General features: G+C 37.2%; 1 protein-coding gene across 1 annotated transcript in view; it reads left to right on the forward strand.

Moving 5' to 3' along the window:
• MALRD1 (MAM and LDL receptor class A domain containing 1) overlaps positions 1-25,535 on the forward strand; it is a gene marked incomplete at both ends in the record, with an annotated part of 684,412 nt that overhangs the window by 406,676 nt on the left and 252,201 nt on the right. Inside the window, one exon of the mRNA XM_081298191.1 lies at positions 23,012-23,195. Within this exon, the coding sequence (XP_081154317.1) occupies positions 23,012-23,195 (184 nt within the window). The remainder of the gene's footprint in view (positions 1-23,011; positions 23,196-25,535) is intronic.

Consider the following 25,535-nt stretch of genomic DNA (forward strand, 5'->3'; position numbering starts at 1 on the left):
AAAGCCCTCCACTTGAAAGACATTTTGAAGGCTTGGCTTAGGTACAGGGATTTCAAAGATCAGAGCCAAAGTTAGTAGGTGGGTGCCAAGAAGAAGAATGCAAGGAGCAGATGACTGGGCCCATCTGTAGCCAGTTGCCTTTGATGATGCAACAAAAAATAATTAAAATACAACAAAGGATAGTGAATGATCCCCATAATGAACAAAATCCTCTGGAAGACTGAGGAAGGTGCTGGTGCAGAAAAACAATATTTCTTTGAGGAAGGAATTTTGAGAAAGAAAACCCATTTGTTGAACCTTTAGAAAAGTCGCACTGCTTCTAAATGTACTCTGATCCATTTATATAGTCTTTCCTGTCTTTATGTTGGTACTAATACTGTTTAGTAAAACTGAAGCCTTGAGATGGAATGCCACTGTGCAATATCTTTCCAACTTTATGATCAATAAAATACCTTTATGCCAGAACCCAGTAATCAATGAGTGATAAATGGATTTCAAACAAAGCAATAACCAAGAAATTGGCAAGATAAATGTTTTTTTAAATATTACAAATGTCACACACAGAAAATAAACAGCAGTGTATAGCATAAAGAAGACAAACAATTTTGGAAGGAGTCATAAAAACCTGAAGACTAATTAGATAAAATATTAAAGAAGATTTAAGAACAACAAAGATAATTTATAGTCCATGTTATTTGTGCATAAAGTAGTAATTGCTTTATGGCTCAAGATACTGGAATTTAGAGTAAAACTGAACAAAGGAGACTTCCATTTTTTATACTTAACCATAAGATGTAGAATATTCTGGATCCAGGGTTTAGCAGAACAATGTGAAATAATTACTACATTATACAATTTTCTAAGTTGAATTTTGCTTTCCCTGTAGAATTCATTCCTGAAGTTTATTTCATGTGAATTTTCATTTTTCTTCCAATGTGGAATGTTTATGAAACTTCACAAATTAGACTGGAAATTTCAAGGGAGAATTCAAAGTGCAAATAATGATATCATTTTTATTCTTCACTTTTGTGCTTCTAGTGCATCCCATGGGAAGTACTTTGGATCTGTTCTCTCTCTGTCTTATTTTAGGGCAATGCCATCAGTAAGTAGCTGTAGTATCATAACTGCTGTTCTAAGCAATGAAGTCCCCTGTGAGCTTCTCAGGTTCCTACAGTGCTCACCATGGACTTGTGGTTGCCTGAGTTGCAGTGCCATGATGGAAAACGCCCCTTAGAACTGAGACTGAAATCAACCAAAAAAATGTGCTCATACTTAGGGAAGTTTGAGGAAGCCAGTAATTGTTATAAGAAGGTTAAGCAAAGTATTACATCAAAGATTTTATGGGTTGTAAATGTTTATGTCATTCCTGCAAAGCATAAATCTAGAGTATTGTATACACTTACCATTCCTTAGTAAAACGCAATTCTATTTGCTAAATTTTACTTAAAAATTATCTCTCTGGGGACATAAAGTTATTACTTCTCTCTGAGCAAATATAATAAGGATTAATTATGCTGTGGATAAGATGATTTGTTTTAATCCAAAAAAATCAAGTTTAAGAATGATAGACGATAATATGATATAGAAAACACACACACACACACACACACACACACACACAACTAAAAACCACAACTGAGCCTTCTAGGCAATGATGGCAAGACTTGAACTAAATACTTTTAGCCACAAGTCACCCGGTGTGTAGGAAGCCATAGTGCAGGTGGTACTTTGAGTATCTATTGAGGACCCCAATGGCAGGGCATCATACGTGTAAATAAATGAGGCAACCCATTCAGGTGCCATAAATAGAGGGAGGAGAAAGCAAGGGATTGAAACCCTGGCAGGAAGGTTGTGTGTTCCTCCCCACATGATGCCCAATGCCTTACTATTAACAAAGCTGAAAGGAGACTTGTGTAATTGGCAGCCTCATGTTACCCCGGAGCACTTCCTTCTGCTGCTGGTGAAGGCCGGGATGCAGCGGGGAGCCTGATGTCAGTCAGCATAAGGACAGCCATCCCCACAAGGAGCAGTTTGACATAGGAAGAGGCTGAGTCGAATCTAACAACAAAATGAGGTGATGTCATATGGACCATCCATGTCAGGTGTTAATCTCACAGGGATGGCATATAAAAATATAAATGAAACCAATTAAAGAGGAGATTGATAAGGAATTCATAGTCTAAATTTAAAAAAAATATTTGAATATATATTTAATTAAATGAATTGAACCAAGAGTCTAGCCAGTGTTTCCAGACTGATGCCAATTATCCCTTAAGGTATTCTTAACTAAGTTCAATTATAAAACTATAATATAAAGGAAACATTACTGACTTTCCTATACAAAGCATACATTACAATGAGATCTGCCTCTTTACAGCTATATTTCAAAAACCAGAGCTAAAATAATTTTCAAAGTTACAATGAGCTGTTCATAAAAATGTGTTGCTTTTGTGAAATGGACAATCCGATATTACCTAATCGGGAATTCAGAAAGTCTTCCAATTGTGTTTGGCATTAAATATTAAAATTTGCTCTAAAAAATCGCATTAGTTTTTTTTTCCTCTCCAAGTCTTGGAATGGCTTGTGTCCAAAATCAATAAAACTCTGACCTGAGTTTGCTTGGCAGGAGATACCCACAACCAGATTAACATCAGGTACCAGAAAATTTTGAGTTTCTAGCTGACAGAATGGTAGCTCTTTAAAACTGAATGTCAAGAGAACCAAAGAGTGAAATATAATGAAAAATGATACAAAGCAGAAGCGGGTAGGATCAAAACAGAGTGACCACTTTCCCAAAGCCTTATCAATGGTTTGATCTGAGTTATTTTGGGATTTTCCTTTTCAATTATTATAGTTTCAAATTACATCATTAAACAATGTCTGGGGTTTTCTCTTCTCCATCTTTTCATATGCCAGAGTTGGTTTCCAAGAGAGTCTGATGTGCCCTTAACAGCTATTAAATGACAATGTGAAAAGTAAACCTGAACCCTTTTTATTAGCCTTCAAAAATCAGTCTTTTCTGTATTGGTCTTAATAATAGAGTGTGGGCTATTTCTTTTGACATCTTATTTCAGTTTAATCTTAACACATTACTCATGATTTCCCCCTTTTCCTTCATCATTAATGTGTCATACCTATTGGGGAAAAAAATGGCTTCCGGTGACTGTCAAGAAATAGTAGCATTGAACGGGTCATTGTTGTATGTGTGTGAGTGTGTACATGCTTGCACAGGTTTACACATGTATCCATATATACCTGTTTATTTATTTAAACTGAAGACAACAAGGGTAGATTGGAGGAAGGATGTGGTGGTTCCTGGTGAACTTCAAGGGCAAAACTTGGGTGAATGACACTGTGCCTATTCTCTTTGTTGTGTAAGGATCTGAGCTTTCTGTTGAGATGTTTAGAACTAGAAAGCATAGCAAGAGGGGAAAGACCTCCATTTCTTGGTAGCACAAATGGGTTTAATGTGGAAAATTCTTGGTCCAGGGCAATATGGAATAGGGCAATTGCAGGGTAAATATTTATCCCTGGGGTCCACTTTGAACCAGAGGCTACCAACTCATTTATGAGTCTTACTTCCTGCCCAAATCCCAAAGCATTTATCAAATCCATGAGAAAAATAAATAATGTATATAATTTTTTCTTGGTTTCCCTTTTCTTTATCTTGTCTCTCAAAGTATTTTTCAAGAAAATAGGGTGGGATGATATTTTTAAACAATTATGATTTATATTTTAGGAATAAATTTTTAATTTGTTCAAAATCCTAATAAATGTTCATGTATGAATACCTATTGGTAAAACATAAATGCCTTCTATATGCCAGGCATCATGTGAAAAGCTTTAAACACTTAATCCCCAATGCTCACCAAAGCCTGAAAAGTAAATTTGGCACTTGTCATTGCCTCTGATGAGCAAAAAGAGGCTCAGGGTGGTGAATGACATGTCAAATTAGTGGAGAGCTGGGTTATTTTGAGGATACTCCATTGAGCTCAAAATGAAGTAAATATTGATGAGTCAAGTTTGAAAGTGGTGAAAAAGTTTAGTTCATTTATTACTTACCATAGAGTTGAAAGGATGGGAGATACCTATAAAAAGCACGGTCTCCCAGCCAGTTCTCATGAAATACATCACTAATTGGTCATGACATTCTTTCCTGCTAAGCCCACATGCAGTTTTGGAATTGTCAGTCTTTGATAAATGAGAAGGAACTCTTGCATCTCAAGTATATGGAGAGAATTCTGTATTCTTTTTACCCTTTTAAGTGGTTCTAATACTTCAGATTACTTTCCTTTCAATTATGCACATTTATATATGTAAGTGTGCATGAGTGTGTATATTTGCAGTTTCTTTTAACTAATGAATGTGACCATGAAGAATGTCTGTGGCCAATATCTAAGTCCTGGTATAGTCCTAAGATTCACTTATTTTTACCACATGAACTTTGCTTAGGAAGTATTATCACTTACTTTTTTCTTGTTATTCTCCAGTATCTCTATTTTTAATCCTTGATACAAGGACATGAATAAATAAAATATAAAAGTTTTTCTTTCTGTATAGTATTCTTGTCCATAGTGAATATCTTACTATACATTGATAATTGCTTCCATTATTCATGAGCATTTGAGTCTTAGCACTATTGCCCAAGCCTTGAACAGAGCTCCTTTATTATATTAAACCTTAATGAGGCTGGCTTTCATAATTTTTATATGCATAATAAATTGAGAGGCTAAACCAAATTGAAATTTTAATTTTTATTCTTACTGTGGCATTTCAGCAGTTAAAATGTCTACATTATAAATGATAAAATGAATGTTATTATTGCTCCTTAAAGATCAATCCATATTACAATTGTTCTAGCAGAGACTTGAGACCTGTTTTGTAGATGGTGTTTTTCCATATAGCTCTCAGTTCTAGGTAAGGGTGGCAACATGGGTATCAGATTCAGATAAATCTGTGTCTCTGTTCTACTTTACATTTCCTACTATATGTTCTCAGTCTCAAGCTTTCTAACTACTCAGAGCTTGTGTTTTCTTATTTGTAAAAGGGATTAATAACATAAATCTCAGGGTTGATATTAACATCGCATAGACTGTACCTGAAACCTTAATAAAATTACAGTTATTATCATGTTAGGGTTATTATAACTTATATATAGGACATATACATAGGAAAACTAAAAAGTTTTAATAACTTAGTTTATTGAGCATCCTCTACATAGGATACTGTATTAGGCATCTTTGATAAAGAAAGACTGAAATGAGACCTGACATTTGCCATGAAGAAACTCATTCCAATAAGGAATGTACAAATGCTACATGTAGTCATACATTAGCATAGCAGCAGACCAACCATCACATTTTACTTGTGGTTATTTCCTGAATTACAAGAATCAGGAACTATACGCCTCTTTCTCTTCACCTGTCCAGCTTTGAGCAAGTCAACTGATTCAGGTCAACCACCCCACCTTGTGGACAGAGTACAGAACAGTTGGACCCACTCTCACTGTCCCCTACTGCCAACATTTATTTCTTGCTGTGGGAAAGGAGAGAGGGTGTTGGTTATCAAGAGGCAAATGGTTGATCTCCAAAAGCTTTTCTAGCCTTTACTGCATGTTCCATGTTTGGTTAATTTTATCAAAGTTATTCTTCTTTATAAAGCTCCCACATATGCTTGCCTGACTTTCTCCATTTTCTTCTCTTTAACCACCACGTCTCTGCAACTACCTCAGAAACATATCTTCACCTGAAATCTCTCCGGTTCTGAGTATTTTATCTCTGAAATTCTAACCTCTGAATGAGACCTTCTGTCATTTTATTTCTCAAATTGCTAACATTGTTTTTTTTCTCATGGTAACCCCAAATCCTCCTGAGTCTCCTTATCTCTGCCTCTTCTTCTCCATCAGTATCATCACCATTAGCAACATCATAAGAGCTTTTGGTCCCATGTCCATATGATATCTGAAATCTTTTACCTGTATTATCTCTTTAAACCATCACATGCTATGTATTAGGACCCACAGTTCACAACCCCTGCCCCCATACATCAATTCAATATTGAAAAATGTCTAAAATTTTTTTGAAAATTGTAAACTCACTTGACATCAAGTCTGACAAAACGGACATGAGACTATTTGTAGTCTTTAGTCAATTTCAGACATTTTGACTTGTCTATTGTTAATAAAATACAAAACAGAATTTCTATTTTGGTGAATCCACTGATTTATTCAATCAAGATATTTCTTACACATACATAATATATACTTTGCCGAGTACTCATACCTTTATACATTTTATTCTATGTCTACTTTTAGTGTTGGTTTTCATAAGGTTTAATATTGAGAACTTAACTTTTAATACTTGCTGAAAGATTTTCATTTATGCTGCATAAACAATGTACACAGTTGTTCCTCTGGGAAAATAATTTTGTACAAGTATATTAGCTTGAAGATTGTTGTTCATTTATTGAGATTGAAAGATTGCCCTTTCCCATCCATACATTGATTTTATTTTCTCTTTCATTATTCTCCACCCTTTGAGGAAAACAAGTGAGCTGAGTTTTATCCAGTAATTTTGTTGTAAAATGCTGTTCTGTTTGCACTGAATGGTTATCAACCTTCATGAACGACTGAATGCCATGAGACAGATAGAATCATTCATAACTGACATCTTGCTTTTGACATTGCTGCTTTTTCTTATTATTCTTCCTGTCAGGTGCTTTCTAAGGACTTTCTACTTTTATTTTTTCCCATTGTTCTTCTATGTTCGACCATATGATTTTTTTTCTCCTTCAGAAACCAAATGTACTGTGAAAGACAGTGGAAATCGGCCATCAACCCCTAAGTAGAAAATCGTCTTGAATATCATAGAGAGGGATCTTAATTGGGTTAGTGAGCCTTTTCTATACAGAGTGTAGCAAAGACCTTGCAAGAGTCACTCTGAAAGTTACTTTGTGAGAACAATAAGCTCCATGACCTATTCAGTATTTCACACAATCTCACTACTTTTTATATCATCGAAGATTTAGATCAACTAGAGTAGGTGCTAGGAAACTTACCTATATGATTATAATAACTCACTGGTGGAAAAAATACCTTTTGGTGAGTTTTAAAATGTTAATTCAACATGTGTGAAATTTGGTTATGTAATATAACCCCATTAAAATTAGTTTTTACTATTATCACAGACAGAATCTAAGATCCTGTAGTAATTTAGGGAATTTTTGAATCAACTTTCAGCCAATGGTAACAAGTCTATTCAACACCTTAGTTCACTCAGTTTAGATTAAATATACTTGCATTCATTAAACAAATGAATGTTCAGTGTCTGTACTCAGCCAAGCTGTCTTTTAAGCATACAAGATCCAGAGGTGAATGAGATTGAGAAGGCTCTATTCCTCATGTGTCCCCAGGGACTTTACACTGTGGTGGGATGAAAGACAATTAATACAGTTTTGGAAAGTGAAAAGTGAAAGTTGCTGTAAAAATGAAAGCAAATCAGTTCCATATGAGAACAGAAACCATCGAAACTTCTGAAATGTTTTCTCAAGGTGACATTGAAAGGGAAAAATCCAGTCCTTAAATTCCACTTTGCTGTTATTCCAGTAAGTACATTCATGCTATGTCTTCTCTTTCTCCCCAGACTAATCCTAAAGCCCTTGTCCACAGTTTTTTGAGGGAAAAAAAACAGCTAGTTTAGTTCTTCTATACTAATACAATTGCACATCATTTTCCAACACTCAGTTATGTAATGCAGTCCTGTTCCTCTTCACATGAGTGTGTATTTGTAGAGGAATTTATTTCATTTGCAGTAATTTGTTGAGCACCTCCTATATGTAAAGCACTATATAAAAAATAGGAACTGTGGTTAGTGCTGTTAAGAAGTACACTATGCTCTGAGAGTGTGTGGCAGGGGCCCTTATTGAGGGTGTCCATGAGGACTGCCAGGAAGAAGTGACAATTTGACTGGGCTGGAATGGAGAAAAAGAAAAAGCATTCCTTATCAATTTTCTGAGATGGGAGGGAGCTTGGCCTTTGAAGGACTAAGGGAGGGTGGGTATAACAGAAGCAGGAAAAATAAAGAGAAGCCTGGTATGAAATGAGGTTGAGCAGAGGCCTCTGAGCCCCTTTAACCTGAGATTGTGCTGTCTGCTTATCAATCATTGGCATCCTTCAGTTATATTATGAGCATTAATTTCATAAGATCACTTGATTGACCAATTTTGTTCAATAGGCACATCGAGGATAGTGCTAATTGAACATGTACACTACTTGTTTAGGTGTAATTTACACTACCTCTACAAAGATGGGTCCATGCCACAGCTACTCTACCAGATGGACTATCAGTGCCCACATGTTCCTGCTTGAAGAATATCTTGATGATATATTTAGTGTATGAGAAAATGGCCATGGATCAGAGATACTGTGGAACCCTTGAGGTGCAGACCCAATATATGTGACTATTCACTTTAGGCCATCATAGAAGAAAAATGATTTAACTTCATTAGCTATGTTTGAATACCTAAAAAGTTTTCAGATGTTGTGTTATTGACTTCTAGTCAGGAATATGGTTTATGTTACCGTATAGACATGAGGGAAAAAAATGAACAACTATGTGGAGAATGGAAAAGATCAATTGAGTTGTGCTTGAGGATATCATGACTGCTTTGTGGACAGATGTGACCAGCAGCGTGAGAATCTCTTTACACCATATTAAGAATGTGGCTTTTGCAGGGCATGGTAGCAAGTGCATGTAATCCCAGTGGCTTGGAGGCTGAGGCAGGAGGATTGCAAGTTCCTCAGCAACTTAGCAAGACCCTGTCCCTAAGCAAAATATAAAACAGGCTGGGAATGTGGTATAGGGGTTAAGTGCCCCTGGGTTCAATCCCCAGAACCCAAACAAACAAAACAGATCTCTGAAAAAATGTAGCTTTTAATCCCAAAGGAGCAACTTTGAAGGGCTTTTGCTAGCTGTGATATTACAAAAACAAACATATACTTGTATATAGGGGCCTTTATGTCATGTGTGTGTTTGTATGAATGGAAACAAGCTAAATTTTCTATTATAGAATGTGAGAGAGTTTATGATTCTGTAGTTTGAAATTCTGGGAAACAAAAATTAGTATAGTAAAAAAAAAATGAAAGTGATTACAAAAACTGATTTGTATAACTTCAGTTTCACTCATCTTTATAATGCTTTGCATTAAACTGCCGAAGTCACCTGAGGGTCCCATTTTAGTTGCCTGAATCTTCAAAGAAAATTGTCAAGAAATAAATGTTTTAAATTTAAAGGAATGCTATTCTATCAAACAAGTGAGGGTCTACTGCCTGTTTAAAATAATTTGACAACACATGTAAAATATTTTTTTAAATGTCTATAATTGCAAATATCTACCCAGTGAGTAAATTTGTTTAACCCTCTAAATTATTCTTTTAAGGTAGAAAATTTCCTGTAAAAACCAGAGCCACTGACTTCAGATTGTCTTCTAATTATATTAGCTGTTTGTAAGAGAGTTTTGAGTAAGAGATCTTATGCAAATTTTAAATAATCTATACTTGTTTTCACTTTTTTGAGAATAAAAATAGCATTAGCATATATAAATTAACTTTTGATATATTTGCAATTTAAGGAATAAACATTTTTTATTACGGGTACTCACTCTTTTTCAGATACTTAATAGTTTAGATGACTTAAAGAAATACAAACACACACACATATTTGCTAGATACAGATATTAAAAATTTTATCCATTCTTTTCCATTTCTTAAAAGATATTTTAAATATATTTTATTTTAAATGTGAAGGATTTTAATGTCAGTAAAACCATCTATGTGGCTTGAAATATTCTACATTCTAGTCTTTCCTTTAACAGGAAATAAGACTGGGGCCTATGCAATGATTCTGTTGAAACACTTATGAAATGATTTTCTTTTGTTGTTAGATATAAAAAGATTCTTGTATGGCATTGAATCTTCTTTGATATCATTTACATGCTTAATATTTTGTGAGCATTATGATTATTTAAATGTACTGATTTTTCTTTTTTTATTGGTTCTTCTTAGTTATACATGATAATACAATTCATTTTGATAAAATTATTACAAGTATAGAATACATCTTACTCTAATTAGAACTCCATTCTTGTCAGTGGGCACAAGGTATTTTCATATGTGCACATAGGAAAATTACATTAGATTTATTCTACTTTCTGTTCCTATAATGTTTTTTTCAATTTATGGAACTAAAAAATTATGGCAAATACAATCCATGGACATAGCAGATGCAAAAGAATTTTACTTAATTGGATTATTGAGAAACTATGTGCTAACCCAAAACAAGGGAGGGTAGGGAGAAGAAGATAAGAACTTCATTAGGTTAGACAAATGGGAATGAAGGGAACTGAGCAGGGATAGGAATAGGAAAGACAGTAGAATGAATTGGTCATAACACAACCAGTGAAATCAGTATACACAATCAGTGAAACTCCACATCATGTACCACCACAAGAATTGGATCCTAATTGGATCAAGTTATGCTCCATGAATGTACAACATGTCAAAGTACTCTCTACTATCATGTATATGTAAAAAGAACAAATAAAAATAAAATAAAAAAACTTGCTCACCAAATGTTAAAGAAGAAGAAACTGTGCATTCTGCTACATTAAAAATGAGCAAAAGTCAAATACGACTTACTTTTTCTGACTTTCTTAGATTTGATTTGATAAATTGTTACTTATGAGAATTACATAATTTGCATATATAATATTCATAATGCATAAAATGCTCATGTAATAAGATAAGATTTTTAATATTTAATAGATTTTTAAAATTTTAGAACAGTTTTTGACCCATACTCTTTTTTTTCCTGTTATCAACATCTTACATTAGAACAGTACCTTAGTCACAGTAAATAAGTCAATAATGGACATTATTAGCAACTGAAGTTTATTTTTTTTTTAATCCAGATTTCCTCATTTTGCCCCTACTGTCCTATTTCTCTTGTATTACTTGTATTTCCTGGCCTCTGCTTGTTTGTGGTAGTTTCTCAGATTTTCCTCATTTGATAATGTAGACAGTTTTGAGAAATACTGACCAGATATTTTGAAGACTCTCCATTCATTGTTTTTAATCTGATGCTTTTCCCTCTGGATTTGGGTAATATGTTTGGGAGAGTGAGACCCCAGGGGTGCCATTGTTTTCACAGCTTATCAAGGACTCATGCTACCAAAATGAGATATAACTGGTGATATCAACCTTGATCACCTGGCCTGAAATAGTGTCAGGTTTCCCTTCCCTTTTCATATTGTCCTCTTTGAAAAAGAGAGTCACTGCATGCAGTCTACACTGAAGGAGTGGCAATTTACACTCCATCTGCTTAACATTGGAGTATTTATGCAAATTATTCAGAATCCTTCAGTGAGAGGGGTTTATCTGTTCTTCCCATTACTTATTTATTCAACCATTTATTTATATCAGTATGGATCCATTGGTATTTCTCATACACTGTACATTGTAATTCAATAATACATTATTTATTTTGTTGTTCAAGTTCTTTCTTTGGGCACTGAGACTTCTTTTAGTTGACTTCTATTATCGCTTTTGCATACCCCCTGTCATTTTCGGTATTTATTTAAGCTGTTGCTCACCTTCTAGCTGAGGTTTCTGTGTGTTTCCTGAGCCAGTTCAGAATCAGCTATTTCTCCAAGGGCCCCAGTTCTTTTTATTGGAAATTGGTTTTAGAAACCAGATCTGAGCACTAAGTCAGGACTTATTGCTTGTAGAGCATCTAAGCTAATTGTGTGTGTGTGTGTGTGTGTGTGTGTGTGTGTGTGTGTGTGTGTGTGTGTCTGGTTACTAATCTGTAAATATATATTTCTGTGTATATGCATGTATCTATAAATATTTCTATATGTAACCATCATGTTTATGCTAGTCTGAATATCAAATCATGCCATTTCCAAACATACTCCCTTACCACATGGGTCATTTTAGGCTTCTCCCTTAGCTTATCTGTAACCTTTCACTGGAACACTGGAAACCTGGCTCCCATTATCTTCCAGAAATGTAATTATTTTTTCAGTTCTAGTATACATCTTTAAAAGTTAGATATTTACTTTAAACATGAGCATTTCAGAACTCTTGCAGCTTTCCAGAAAGCCTATGTGCAGTTCCTTTTCCTTTTATTTTTATGCGCTCTACTCATTTTCAAATCTAATTCCCTCATCTCCTCAGTGAGGTTTTTCACACCTTTGTCCTGTTTAGAGTGATTTGTCAAATTCTGCATTTTTTCCTGGGATATTTCAAATTTTTGAGTGATTTTATTTTTCTAATCATATGCACTCAGTTTAGTCTTTGTGTTGTAAAGTGACATGAGTTTTGATAAATGCCCAATGGCTTACATTTATTACTGTGTAATATATAGAGAAGTTTTTCTCTCATAAAATGTTTCCCCGTGCTTCTCCTATTGAAGTCTCTTTCCATCTCCCCCAGACCACTGGCACTACTGAATTCTTTATCGTTTCTGTAGTTTCTGCCTTTCTAGAATGTCATGGAAATTAGATTTAAAGGAGTATTTGAGGAAGAGTATAATGATTCTTCAAATATTAAAATTTCTGTAGGGACTAGGGATATGGCTCAATGGAAGAACACGTGTTTACCATAGATGAGACCCTTGGTTCAATCCTGGGCACCACAAAAATTGAAAAGAAAATGACTATAGATATTAGCAAAGAAAGTGTGACTTGTTTTTGGCAGAGTTCCATTGCAGAAAGAAATGGCAAGCGCTTCAAAACGATAAGACCACAATACTGTGATGAATGTCTTAGTTTTCCTTTATTTGAGAATATCTTGGGGGGATGTTTTGGGGATCCTAGTATAGCCTGGCAGGGATGGAAGTCTAGGCTTCTCTGCTCAGCCTTTGGTGTGTGGGTGAAAATCAGATTGGTTTTCCACTGATGTCTGGTTGTGATAGAACAGTTATTGTCCAAGTATTTCCTTTCTTATTAGACTGGCCCTTTCCAAGTCCTTTGGCTAGAAAGAGAAAACTGTGCCTATAAGAGTTCCCAGGTTGCTAGTTTTTAATAATTTACTTGGGATATGTGATGAAAAAAGAAAATATTGACAATTCACCATCTTGTGGTCCTTTGAGACTTGAGGTCTACCGTCTCTCTGCTTTTTTTTTTTTATTGTTGGTTGTTCAAAACATTACATAGTTCTTAATATACCATATTTCACAGTTTGATTCAAGTGGGTTATGAACTCCCATTTTTACCCCGTATACAGATTGCTGTATCACATCAGTTACATTTCCATTAATTTACATATTGCCTTTCTAGTGAATGATGTATTCTGCTGACTATCCCATTCTCCACTATCCCCCCTCCCCTCCCCTCCCCTCCCCTCCCCTTCTCTCTCTACACCCCCTCTACTATATATCATTTCTTCCACTTGTATAATTTTTCTCCTACCACTCCTTTCCTCTTATATGTAATTGTGTATAACCCTGAGGCTCACCTTCCAATTCCATGCATTTTCCCTTCTCTCTCCCTTTCCCTCCCGCCTATCATCCCTGTTTAATGTTAATCTTCTTCTCAAGCTCTTTGTCTCTACCCTGTCCTTGGTTACTCCCCTTATATCAAAGAAGACATTTGGCATTTGTTTTTTAAGGATTGGCTAGCTTCGCTTAGCATAATCTGCTCTAATGCCATCAATTTCCCTCCAAATTCTATGATTTTGTCATTTCTTAATGCAGAGTAATACTCCATTGTGTATAAATGCCACATTTTTTTAATCCATTCATCTATTGAAGGGCTTCTAGGTTGGTTCCACAATCTTGCTATCGTGAATTGTGCTGCTATGAACATTGATGTAGCAGTGTCCCTGTAGCATGCTCTTGTTAGGTCTTTAGGGAATAGACCAAGAAGGGGAATAGCTGGGTCAAATGGTGGTTCCATTCCCAGCTTTCCAAGAAATCTCCATACTGCTTTCCAAATTGGCTGCACCATTTTGCAGTCCCACCAACAATGAACAAGTGTACCCATTTCCCCGCATCCTCGCCAGCACTTGTTGTTGTTGGACTTCATAATGGCTGCCAAACTTACTGGAGTGAGATGGTATCTTAGGGTGGTTTTGATTTGCATTTCTTTGACTGCTAGCGATGTTGAACATTTTTTCATGTACTTGTTAATTGATTGTATGTCCTCCTCAGAGAAGTGTCTGTTCAGGTCCTTGGCCCATTTGTTGATTGGGTTATTTGTTATCTTATTGTCTAATTTTTTGAGTTCTTTGTATACTCTGGATATCAGGGCTCTATCTGAAGTGTGTGGAGTAAAGATTTGTTCCCAGGATGTAGGCTCCCTGTTTATCTCTCTTATTGTTTCTTTTGTTGAGAGAAAACTTTTTAGTTTGAGTAAGTCCCATTTGTTGATTCTAGTTGTTAACTCTTGCGCTATGGGTGGCCTATTGAGGAATTTGGAGCCCGACCCCACAGTATGTAGATCATAGCCGACTTTTTCTTCTATCAGACGCCGTGTCTCTGGTTTAATATCGAGCTCCTTGATCCATTTTGAGTTAACTTTTGTGCATGGCGAGAGAAAGGGATTCAGTTTCATTTTGATGCAAATGGATTTCCAGTTTTCCCACCACCATTTGTTGAAGATGCTATCCTTCCTCCATTGCATGCTTTTAGCCCCTTTATCAACTATAAGATAGTTATAGTTTTGTGGATTGGTTACTGTGTCTTCTATTCTGTACCATTGGTCCACCCGCCTGTTTTGGTACCAGTACCATGCTGTTTTTGTTACTATTGCTCTGTAGTATAGTTTGAAGTCTGGTAATGCTATGCCGCCTGATTCACACTTCCTGCTTAGCATTGTTTTTGCTATTCTGGGTCTTTTATTATTCCATATGAATTTCCTGATTGTTTTATCTATTTCTACAAGAAATGCTGTTGGGATTTTGATTGGGATAGCATTGAACTTATAGAGAACTTTTGGTAATATCGCCATTTTGATGATGTTAGTTCTGCCTATCCATGAACAGGGTATATTTTTCCATCTTCTGAGGTCTTCTTCTATATCTCTCTTTAGGGTTCTGTAGTTTTCATTGTATAGGTCTTTCACCTCTTTTGTTAGGTTGATTCCCAAGTATTTTATTTTTTGGGGGGATATTGTGAATGGAGTAGTTGTCCTCATTTCCGTTTCAGAGGATTTGTCGCTGATATACAGGAATGCATTTGATTTATGCGTGTTGATTTTATATCCTGCCACTTTGCTGAATTCATTTATTAGCTCTAATAGTTTCTTTGTAGACCCTTTTGGGTCTGTTAGGTATAGAATCATATCGTCTGCAAATAGTGATAATTTAAGTTCTTCTTTTCCTATTTTTATGCCTTTAACTTCTTTCATCTGTCTAATTGCTCTGGCCAGTGTTTCGAGGACTATGTTGAACAGAAGTGGTGAGAGAGGGCATCCCTGTCTTGTACCAGATCTTAGAGGGAATGCCTTCAATTTTTCTCCATTCAGAATGATGCTAGCCTGTGGCTTGTCATAGATTGCTTTTACAATGTTGAGGTATGATACTGTTATCCCTAATTTTTCTAGAGTTTTGAACATAAAGGGATGCTGTACTATGTCGAATGCTTTTTCTGCATCTATTGAGATGATCATATGGTTCTTATTTTTAAGTCTATTGATGTGGTGAATAACATTTATTGATTTCCGTATATTGAACCAGCCTTGCATCCCAGGGATGAATCCTACTTGATCATGGTGTATAATTTTTTTGATATGATTTTGAATCCGATTCACCAGAATTTTATTGAGGATTTTTGCATCTAGGTTCATTAGAGATATTGGTCTGTAGTTTTCTTTCTTTGAGGTGTCTCTGTCTGGTTTAGGCATCAGGGTGATGTTGGCCTCGTAGAATGTCTTTGGAAGTTCTCCCTCTTTTTCCATTTCCTGAAATAGCTTGAAAAGTATTGGTATTAGTTCCTCTTTAAAGGTTTTGTAAAACTCTGCTGTATACCCGTCCAGTCCTGGGCTTTTCTTAGTTGGTAGTCTTTTGATGGTTTCTTCTATTTCCTCTATTGTTATTGGTCTGTTTAGGTTGTCTATATCTTCCTGACTCAATCTGGGCAGATCAAATGACTTAAGAAATTTATCGATGCCTTCACTATCTTCTATTTTATTGGAGTATAAGGATTCAAAATAATTTCTGATTTTCTTCTGTATTTCTGAAGTGTCTGTTGTGATATTGCCTTTTTCATCCCGTATGCTAGTAATTTGGGTTCTCTCTCTTCTTCTCTTCGTTAGCATGGCTAAGGGTCTGTTGATTTTATTTATTTTTTCAAATAACCAACTTTTGGTTTTGTCAATTTTTTCAATTGTTTCTTTTGTTTCGATTTCATTAATTTCAGCTCTGATTTTAATTATTTCTTGCCTTCTACTTCTTTTGCTGTTGTTTTGCTCTTCTTTTTCTAGGATTTTGAGATGATATATGAGATCATTTATTTGTTGGTTTTTTCTTTTTTTAAGGAATGCGCTCCAAGCAATGAATTTTCCTCTTAAAACTGCTTTCAATGTGTCCCATAGATTCCGATATGTTGTGTCTGTGATTTCATTTAACTCTAAGAAGTTTTTAATTTCCTCCTTAATGTCTTCTATAACCCATTGATCATTCAGTAACCTATTGTTCATTCTCCAAGTGATGCATGATTTTTCCTTCCTTCTTTTATCGTTGATTTTCAGTTTCATTCCATTATGATCAGATAAGATGCATGGTATTATTTCTACCCCTTTATATTGTCTAAGAGTTGCCCTGTGACATAATATATTATCTATTTTTGTGAAGGATCCATGTGCTGCTGAGAAAAAGTGTAACTACTTGATGTTGGGTGGTATATTCTATATATGTCAATTAAGTCTAGGTTGTTAATTGTGTTGTTGCATTTTATAGTTTCCTTATTTAAGTTTTTTTTGGAAGATCTGTTCAGTGGTGAGAGAGGTGTGTTGAAGTCTCCCATGATTATTGTATGGTGGTCTATTAGACTCTTGTACTTGAGAAGAGTTTGCTTGATGAACGTAGCTGCACCATTGTTTGGGGCATATATATTTATGATTGTTATGTCTTGTTGGTGTATGGTTCCCTTGAGCAGTATGCAGTGTCCCTCTTTATTTTTTTTGATTAACTTTGGCTTGAAATCTATTTTGTTTCATATGAGTATGGACACTCCTGCTTGTTTCCTCAGTCCATATGAGTGGAATGATTTTTCCCAGCCTTTGACCTTCAGTCTATGTATATCTTTTCCTATCAAATGTGTCTCCTGTAGGCAACATATTGTTGGATCTTGTTTTGTGATCCATTCAACTAGCCTGTGTCTCTTAATTGGTGAGTTTAAGCCATTAACATTTAGGGTTATTATTGAGATTTGGTTTGTTCCTGCAGTCATATTTGTTTATTTATGTTACTAAACCTGATTAGTTTTCCTCTTTGATTACTTTTCCCCCTTTACTGTCCTACCTCCCACTGATGGTTTTCAATATTATTTTCAGTTTCCTCTTCCTGTAATGTTTTGCCAAGGATTTTTTGAAGAGATGGTTTTCTAGCTGCGAATTCTTTTAACTTTTGTTTATCGTGAAAGGTTTTAATTTCATCTTCCATCCTGAAGCTTAATTTCGCCGGATACACGATTCTTGGTTGGAACCCATTTTCTTTCGGTGTTTGAAGAATGTTATTCCAGGATCTTCTAGCTTTCAGAGTCTGTGTTGAGAGATCAGCTGTTATCCTGATTGGTTTGCCCCTAAATGTAATCTGCTTTCTTTCTCTTGTAGCTTTTAAAATTCTCTCCTTATTCTGTATGTTGGGCATCTTCATTATAATGTGTCTAGGTGTGGATCTCTTATGATTTTGCACTTTCGGCGTCCCGTAGGCTTCTAGGATATGGGATTCTCTTTCATTCTTCAAGTCTGGGAAGTTTTCTCGTATTATTTCATTGAATAGATTGTTTATTCCTTTGGTTTGAAGCTCTGTACCTTCCTGTATCCCAATGACTCTTAAGTTTGGTCTTTTAATTTTATCCCATAATTCTTGAATGTTCTGTTCATGGTTTCTTAGCAGTCTTGCTGAGCTGTCTATGTTCTTTTCAAGTTGAAATACTTTGTCTTCATTGTCTGATGTTCTATCTTCTAAGTGATCTATTCTGCTGGTAGTATTGTCAATTGAGGTTTTAAGTTGGTTTATTGCTTCCTGCATTTCTAGGATTTCTATTTGTTTGTTTTTTATTACTTCTAACTCCCTGTGAAATTGATCTTTTACTTCCTGGATTTGTTTCTGTAGTTCCTTGTCAATGTGATCTTTCATTGTCTGATTTTGCTGTCTCATGTCTTCCTTGAGACTCCAGATCATCTGAAGCATGTATATCCTGAACTCTTTATCTGACATTCCATCTGTTGCAGCTATTACCTCTTCTAGAGTTGAGTTGACCTGCATTGCTTGTGGTCCTTTCTTTCCTTGTCTTTTCATATTGCTTGCGTTTCTCTCTGCTTGGTGAAACTGTTGTGTTTTTGAAATTTTCCCCCTATTTATTTATCTTGCTCTTGTATAGTTGGGAGATCTCTCTTGTAGGGCAGGTAGTGGCTGTGCTCCTCCTCTAATTAGGGTGATCTATCTACCACGCTGGTTGGTCGTAGGTCTGCCCACCCTGCGGGCGCGGGTAGCTGCTCTACTCTGCCCCCACTCCAATTGTGGTGATGTAACTACCACGTCCTCGGATCATTGGTCCTGATCTGGATGTGGGCGACAGCTCTGCTCCACCCCTACTCCAATTGGTGTGACATGTCTACCACGCTGGTCGGCCTCTAAGCCTGTTCCGCCGGTGGGTCTCAGATCTGCCTACCTTGCGGGCTTGGGCGGCAGTTCTGCTCAGCCCCCACTCCCAGTGGGGGTACCAAACTGCCTCTCCAACGGGTCGCTGGGCCTTTTCCAGACACTGGCGGCGGCTCTGCTCAACCCCCACTTCAACCCGTGTGACGTGACTGCCTCGGTGCTACTTGTCCACCACACTGGCAGGCTGCTGAGCCTGTCCTGCCAGTGGGATGCGGGTCTGCCTACCTTGCAGGATCAGACGGCGGCTCTTCACAGCCTCCACTCCAAATGGGGTGACTTGGCTACCACGCCATCGGGTTGCTGGTCCTGTTCCAGGCGTGGGCGGCTACTCTCCTCAGCCCCAGCTGCAGTTGGGGTGTCGTGATACCACACCGGCGGGTCCCTTAGCCTGCTCTGGGCGCAGGTGGCAGCTCCACTCTGCCCCCCAGGCCCCCACAGCACCCAGCAGGACCCGGACCGAGAAGCAGTCCCTGTAGGATCCCCAACCCTGGGCCAAAGCAGCTTCGGGAGCCAGAAGCCGGCCTCTCTGATCCCAGCCACGTTCTGCTAGGAGCAGGCTCCACAGAGCAACCGCCGCGGGTTCCCCAACCCCAGGCCAAAGCAGCCCCGGGAGCCCAAGCCTGGCCGCACCAAACTCTCCCTGCTCGGTGCACGCCCCGCTAGGAGCAGAGTCAAAGACGCAGTCCCCGCGGGCTCCCCAGCCCCGGGCCAAAACTATTCTGGGAGTCAGAGCCCCGCTGCCCCTCGGTGCACGTTTCACTTGTAGCTGGCCTCAGCTCGCAGTCCCCGCAGGATCCCCAGCCCTGGGCTAAAGCAGCTACGGGAGCCAGAACCCAGCCTCTCCGATCCCTGCCACAGTCTGCTAGGAGCAGGCTCCACAGAGCGACCCCCGCGCGTACCCCAGCCTCAGGCCCAAGCAGCCCCGGGAGCCCGAGCCTGGCCGCTCCAAACTCTCCCAGCTCGGTGTACGCTCCGCCAGGGGCAGGGTCAAAGACACAGTCCCCGCGGGCTCCCCAGCCCCGGGCCAAAACTGTTCCGGGAGTCAGAGCCACGCCGCCCCACAGCGCACGATCCACTTGTAACTGGCCTCAGCCCAGAGTCCCTGTAGGATCCCCCGCCCTGGGCCAAAGCAACCTGGGGAGCTAGAATCTAGCCGCTCAAAGTCCGGCGCCCGCCTTGCCAGGAGCGAGCCCCGCAGAGTATTCTCCTCAGGTTCTCCAGTCCTGAGCCTGAGCGATCTGTCTGCGAGACGCAGGCAAATACCAGCCTGGAATCACCTGTTCCGTAGTTGAATGAGCTGAGATCAGTAGAAAACAGGGATGATTGCATCAGCTCTCCATGATGGCGGCTGCTGTCCTCCTCCGTGTTCCAACCGGTGTCGGGAATCGAACTGGACTGGTTCTCTCCTCTGTCTCAAAGCCAGAACTCAGCACTAAGTGCGGCCAGTGCACCGCTGGCAGGAGCCTCCAGAATCCGCTTCGCTGTAATCCCGCTCTGGTACCTCGCCGCTAACTAACTAGCGCGCGCCCCAGACTCCATCTGCGGGGCGGTCCGCCTACCAGGTACTGCTACCCTCCGTGCGGAGAAATCGCCCGCGACCGAGCCCCCGCAGCCGAATCCCGCGTGCTGGAAATCTGTCCTCTAGATTCTGGAGCACCTCAATTTCACTGGAAATTCCCAACAAGGTAGCCTTCAGCCGTTTCACCTCGTCTTTCTCCCACACAGTGACGCGGCGCACTGGGGTGCTGCACTCCCATCGCCGCCATCTTCCCCCTCCTTCTCTCTGCTTTTCAAAGCCTTCTTAGATTTTTATATAATTATATGTAATGTCCAAGAGGAACATGAAAAAGCAACTCCACTAAACTCTTTCCAAAAAAAAGAAAATATAGTAACTGAGAAGGTATGATACTGATGGATGACTAGAACAGAGACTGACATAGAAACTCTATAAGCATCTGTATTATGATAAAGATATAAGTGGAGAAAGGAAGGATTGCTTAAGTGGTTTCAGGGAAATGGACTAATTCTTTGTGAAAATTTTATATATTCCCTTTAAACATGATACTGAAGTTCCAAGTGGTTCTATTTATTAATATGCCTTTATATTTGAACTGGCTTTATATTTTTAGTACTTTTTGTTGCTTTCCTTCCTATGACCAAAAAGGAAAGATGGTGTAAAGTATGACGGCCAACACTTTGACTACAAAAGCAAATGTACAATGTAGAAGGCACAGGGACAGTACACACACTCTGTGTGGGGAATCAATTCCAGGCTGGGGAAAACATGAAATTGAATACATAACATTTCTCCACTTTCTGTAATTTAACCATTTTGGTATTTGTGCCAATTTATTTTTATTATTATTAGTGTGTTTAATCACTTTTTATATTTTTTTTCTTGAGGCCTTCAATTTAAAATTTACATAAGGGTTACGATGTAGCTTATTGGTAGACTACTTGCCTAGCATGCAGGAGACCCTGGGTTCAATCTCTGGCAGCACTAAAGAAATAAACTTCACATGAATATAAGACATAACTTTTTAGTGGCAAAATCACGGGTTAAAAAGGAGAAATTTTTGTCTTTCTTGATTCAAAATGAGTTGAAATCCACATATCAAGTAGGTAAGTAAATGGGACAAAAACTTGCAGTTTTCAAAATTTTTTTCTTCATTAAGGACGTGTGTGTGTGTGTGTGTGTGTGTGTGAGAGAGAGAGAGAGAGAGAGAGAGAGAGAGAGAACACGTGTGAACAATTTCATAGTAATATATTTTTTTAAATTCTATATTAGATTAATTCTTCCACTGGATAGGTTCCCTATATTCTCTATTTTTTTACCCAAAGTATATAAATCTGCAACTAGCAACATATGAGCATTAAATATTTGCTGAATAATTGGATGGATAAATAAATAAATCTCTTTTGTACATTTGGATGAATACTTGGTAGTTATAGGCATAAGAGTTGATGTTATATCCAAATTAAAACAATAGCAAATATAAAAGAATTCTATTTTACCCTCATGGATGTTTTCCAAAATCATTCACCCTCATTTTCTTTTCATAGTGAATATTTAAGTCTATTGTTTTCTTTTACTAGAAGCCCAGTTGTAAGATTTAACAAATGTTTCATATTTTATTGATTGAAAGGAAACATGACCCTCTTTTTTGATGTTATTTGTTGAAAATCTTTGGGGGCTTAGTATACCTGATGAGTGGTTTTGTAACTGTGGAGGCAGATGCAGAGGGAAAGTTGATAAAGTTTATGAATTAAGATAGGCTTTCACCAATATTCATGCCTCTAATATTGCTAAGTGTCAGACAAACCCGTCTACTTTAATCTTTAATTTAACTGATTATCTCTTTGGTTCCAAATCACTAAAACATCACTATGAATCAAAGACAACCTTGAAAAGAACTTCTCTTTAGTTGCCATAAAGATATGACATTCCATTAATTGTGAATTTCACATCCCCTTCCATGTAGAAGTCACTTGACTCTGAGTGTAGAGATTCATCATTGTTTTCAGAAAAGTGCTGAAGGCTCCATCTATAAATTGATAATTGTTTTATAAAGTAAATTTTAAGTTAATTGATACATAGTTACTCTTTCTATCACCTGGAGAAAGAATCATATGACATAATATCTGTTTCTCCTGCAACAGAACAAGACATTACTCATATTTATTAATATTAATTTTCTCAAAGCAGGAAACCATGAACTTATAACTTTTTGAACCCCCTCTTTAATAGACATTTATTTTTCTTTTTGGTTTATATTCTTCAAAGTATCTGTAAATTATATATTTCATAGTGGTACAGTATTAATCTGTTGGAACATCTCATTTGATTTTCTGGATGCTATTCCATTAAATGCTCCCCTCTTTTCCAATATTTTGATTACAAGTTTCAGACAAGGGCCTTATATATTTATCCTAAAATCAAAGTGACCTAGCACCAAATACTGTTTTGGGGGGAACTAACCATAAATGATAAACAATGTTAAAGACATTTTATCAGCGTTCCAATGTTTTTCGAATTTTCATTGGTCAGTTGGTTTTGTGCTAAATAACTGGGTATTTATTATTAATGCTGTCATTGTTGTTTTTAATTATTTCCCTCTTTAACTTCAGACAGATAAAGGACTCTCAGAAGTATGGCAAGAAAGCAGGCAGAACCCTGGTAATCAGTGGCAAAAAGCTGTCATTCTGCTAGGAAAGCAGAGAAACTTTGAAGTTATCTTTCAAGGTACCAGGACAAGGGACCTGGGAGGAGGAGCTGCAATTGATGATATTGAATTTACAAACTGCACAACTGGTAAGTTTCTGGAGATCATTTCTATTTGGAAGCACAGTTATAAAAGACTATGTTGTGAACTTTGTATACACACACAAATTGTTTCACAGGTAGAACTTCATAATTGTAAAGTTGCAACACATGTTAAGAGCTAACCTCTGTATTAGTCCATTTGACAGGCTGTAACAACATAACATAAGCTGGGTGGCTTATCAGCAACCGAAAATTATTAAAATTATTTCTCACAGTTCTGGAGGCTGGAAAGTCCCAGACTGGTTGAGGGGTGGGGTGCTGGCAGATCCCATGACATGTGAGGGCGTGTTTCTTGGCTTACACAACTTTCTTGTTGTGTCCTCACATTCTGGAAGGGCAAATGAGCTTTGCTGGGCCTATTTTATAAAGACACTAATTCCATTAGTGAAGGCTCAGTTCCTATGACCTAAACTGCCTGAAAAAGGCTTTACTTCCTAATAATATCATCTTGGAGGGTAGGAGTTCAAAATGTAAATTTAAGGAGAAAATAAATATGCAGATGATAGCAATACCTCTCCATCAGTTACAGAAAGGACTCCCCTCTTCTTTCTACACTATCCCCTAACACGTGGATGTATTATTTAAATTTTTTTTCAACACACTGTTAAATGTAAGTTTAAGATTTACACCCAACAGGGCATGGTAGTGTGCACCTATAATATTAGTGGCTCAGGAAGCTGAGGCAGGAAAATTGCAAATTCAAAGCAGCCTCAGCAGCTCAGCAAGGCCCTAAGTAATTTAAGAGTCTGTCTCAAAATAAAAAAATAAAAAGGGCTGGGGATGTGGCTCAGTGGTTAAGCATAACTGGGTTTAATCCCTGGGACCAAAAAATAAAAATAAAAATAAAAAAAGAGTTACATCTATTCATCTATTTTTTAAGCTTAAATTAGTGAAAAATGAGCCAGTGAAAAAGATTAGAAGCTGAGAAATAAATTCAAGCAAAACTTGTGTTGAAAACTGTGCTCAGGAGATTTAAAAATGCTATTCCAGCATGTGAACAAACAATAACTTGAAAACATTTGCTATCCTTTATCGTACTTTTAAATGTGAAGTATAACTACACTTACTTAGATTTTATTTATAAAACTATCCAGAAAAAAGTAAAAAATAATTATGAATACATTTGTACACTTTCATAGTTTGCAGAGTTCTTTAGTGGGAATTATTCCATTTGATTTCCAAAATAGTCCTGTGTGATACATTCTGCCGATGAAGGATATGCCTTCTGTGGTTTGCTATACTGATTCACTTGGCGGCGAGTCTCTGGGACTGAAGAGCTAAACCTGAATACTGTTTAATTTTATTGTATTAAAATATCTTTTCACTCAGGCAGTTCAAAAATGCGACTTTAGTTTTTGGTGATGTTATAGCATCTGTCCTTTTTATGAGCAGTGCTGCTTCAAAGGTTTCTGCTTCACAAGAAATAAAACCTTTAAAATTTTATCCCCCACCCTCCTTTCCAGAAGAGGTGGATGCTACTCAGCTACCTTGTATATGTTACATAAGATCTTAATTCATGTGCCCCTGAGGATCCAGAGAGCATATAGCTCAGTATCTGTTGCTATGCAGGAGTCAAAATCTGAGCTGGAAGCTGTTTGGGGTACAGTGTCAAAGGAAATGTGGTTCCGCACACATAATCATGAAAAAGGAATCTTAGACATGAGAATGTGCTTCTTAAATTCTTTCCTAGTCAATTTCCTGGTAATATGTTGATTTTCTATTATAATTTGTAACTCAATCTATAAATGATTTTGGCAACTTGAAGAGGAAAAATTCTTTAAAAGTTTTTTTTTCTAAGATTTTAGAAAGAAAGAAAGAAGCTTTTATTCAACAAGAATTCCTTCCTCTCAAGGGAAGGAGAATGCTTCCTAGATGGGTTGATTCAGGACAGAAGGGAACTGAGAGTTATTTTTCCAGCTTTTCCTGGCTCATGTAAAACTTTGCACTGTTTTTTCCCTTCCCTGTTTTAAAGTCGTTTGATAATTTATGTAACAATAAGTAATTTTATTCCCCTCAATCCAATACTCATCTTATTGGGTGACATTTTAATGTCTTATAGTTATTGATAAATTATATTTAAGTCTAACATGCTTTCTATGTTTTCAATAAAGAGACTAATGTTGTCACAGTTGAATATGATCAGTCAATATTGAATGCACCAATACAGTCATTGGTTTTTAATAGCTTAGTATGATAAGGAGTATTTTTGAAGTATTTCTTAGTTAAGGTAGAACTAATTATTTGTAAGTATTATGAGAAAATTTGGAAACTATGAATGGAGCTCAAACCAATGATATTGGAAATCCCCTAGTTTTAAGATATACACCA

Source organism: Spermophilus citellus, assembly GCF_964194105.1.
Source record: "Spermophilus citellus genome assembly, chromosome: 6".
Taxonomy (NCBI): domain Eukaryota; kingdom Metazoa; phylum Chordata; class Mammalia; order Rodentia; family Sciuridae; genus Spermophilus; species Spermophilus citellus.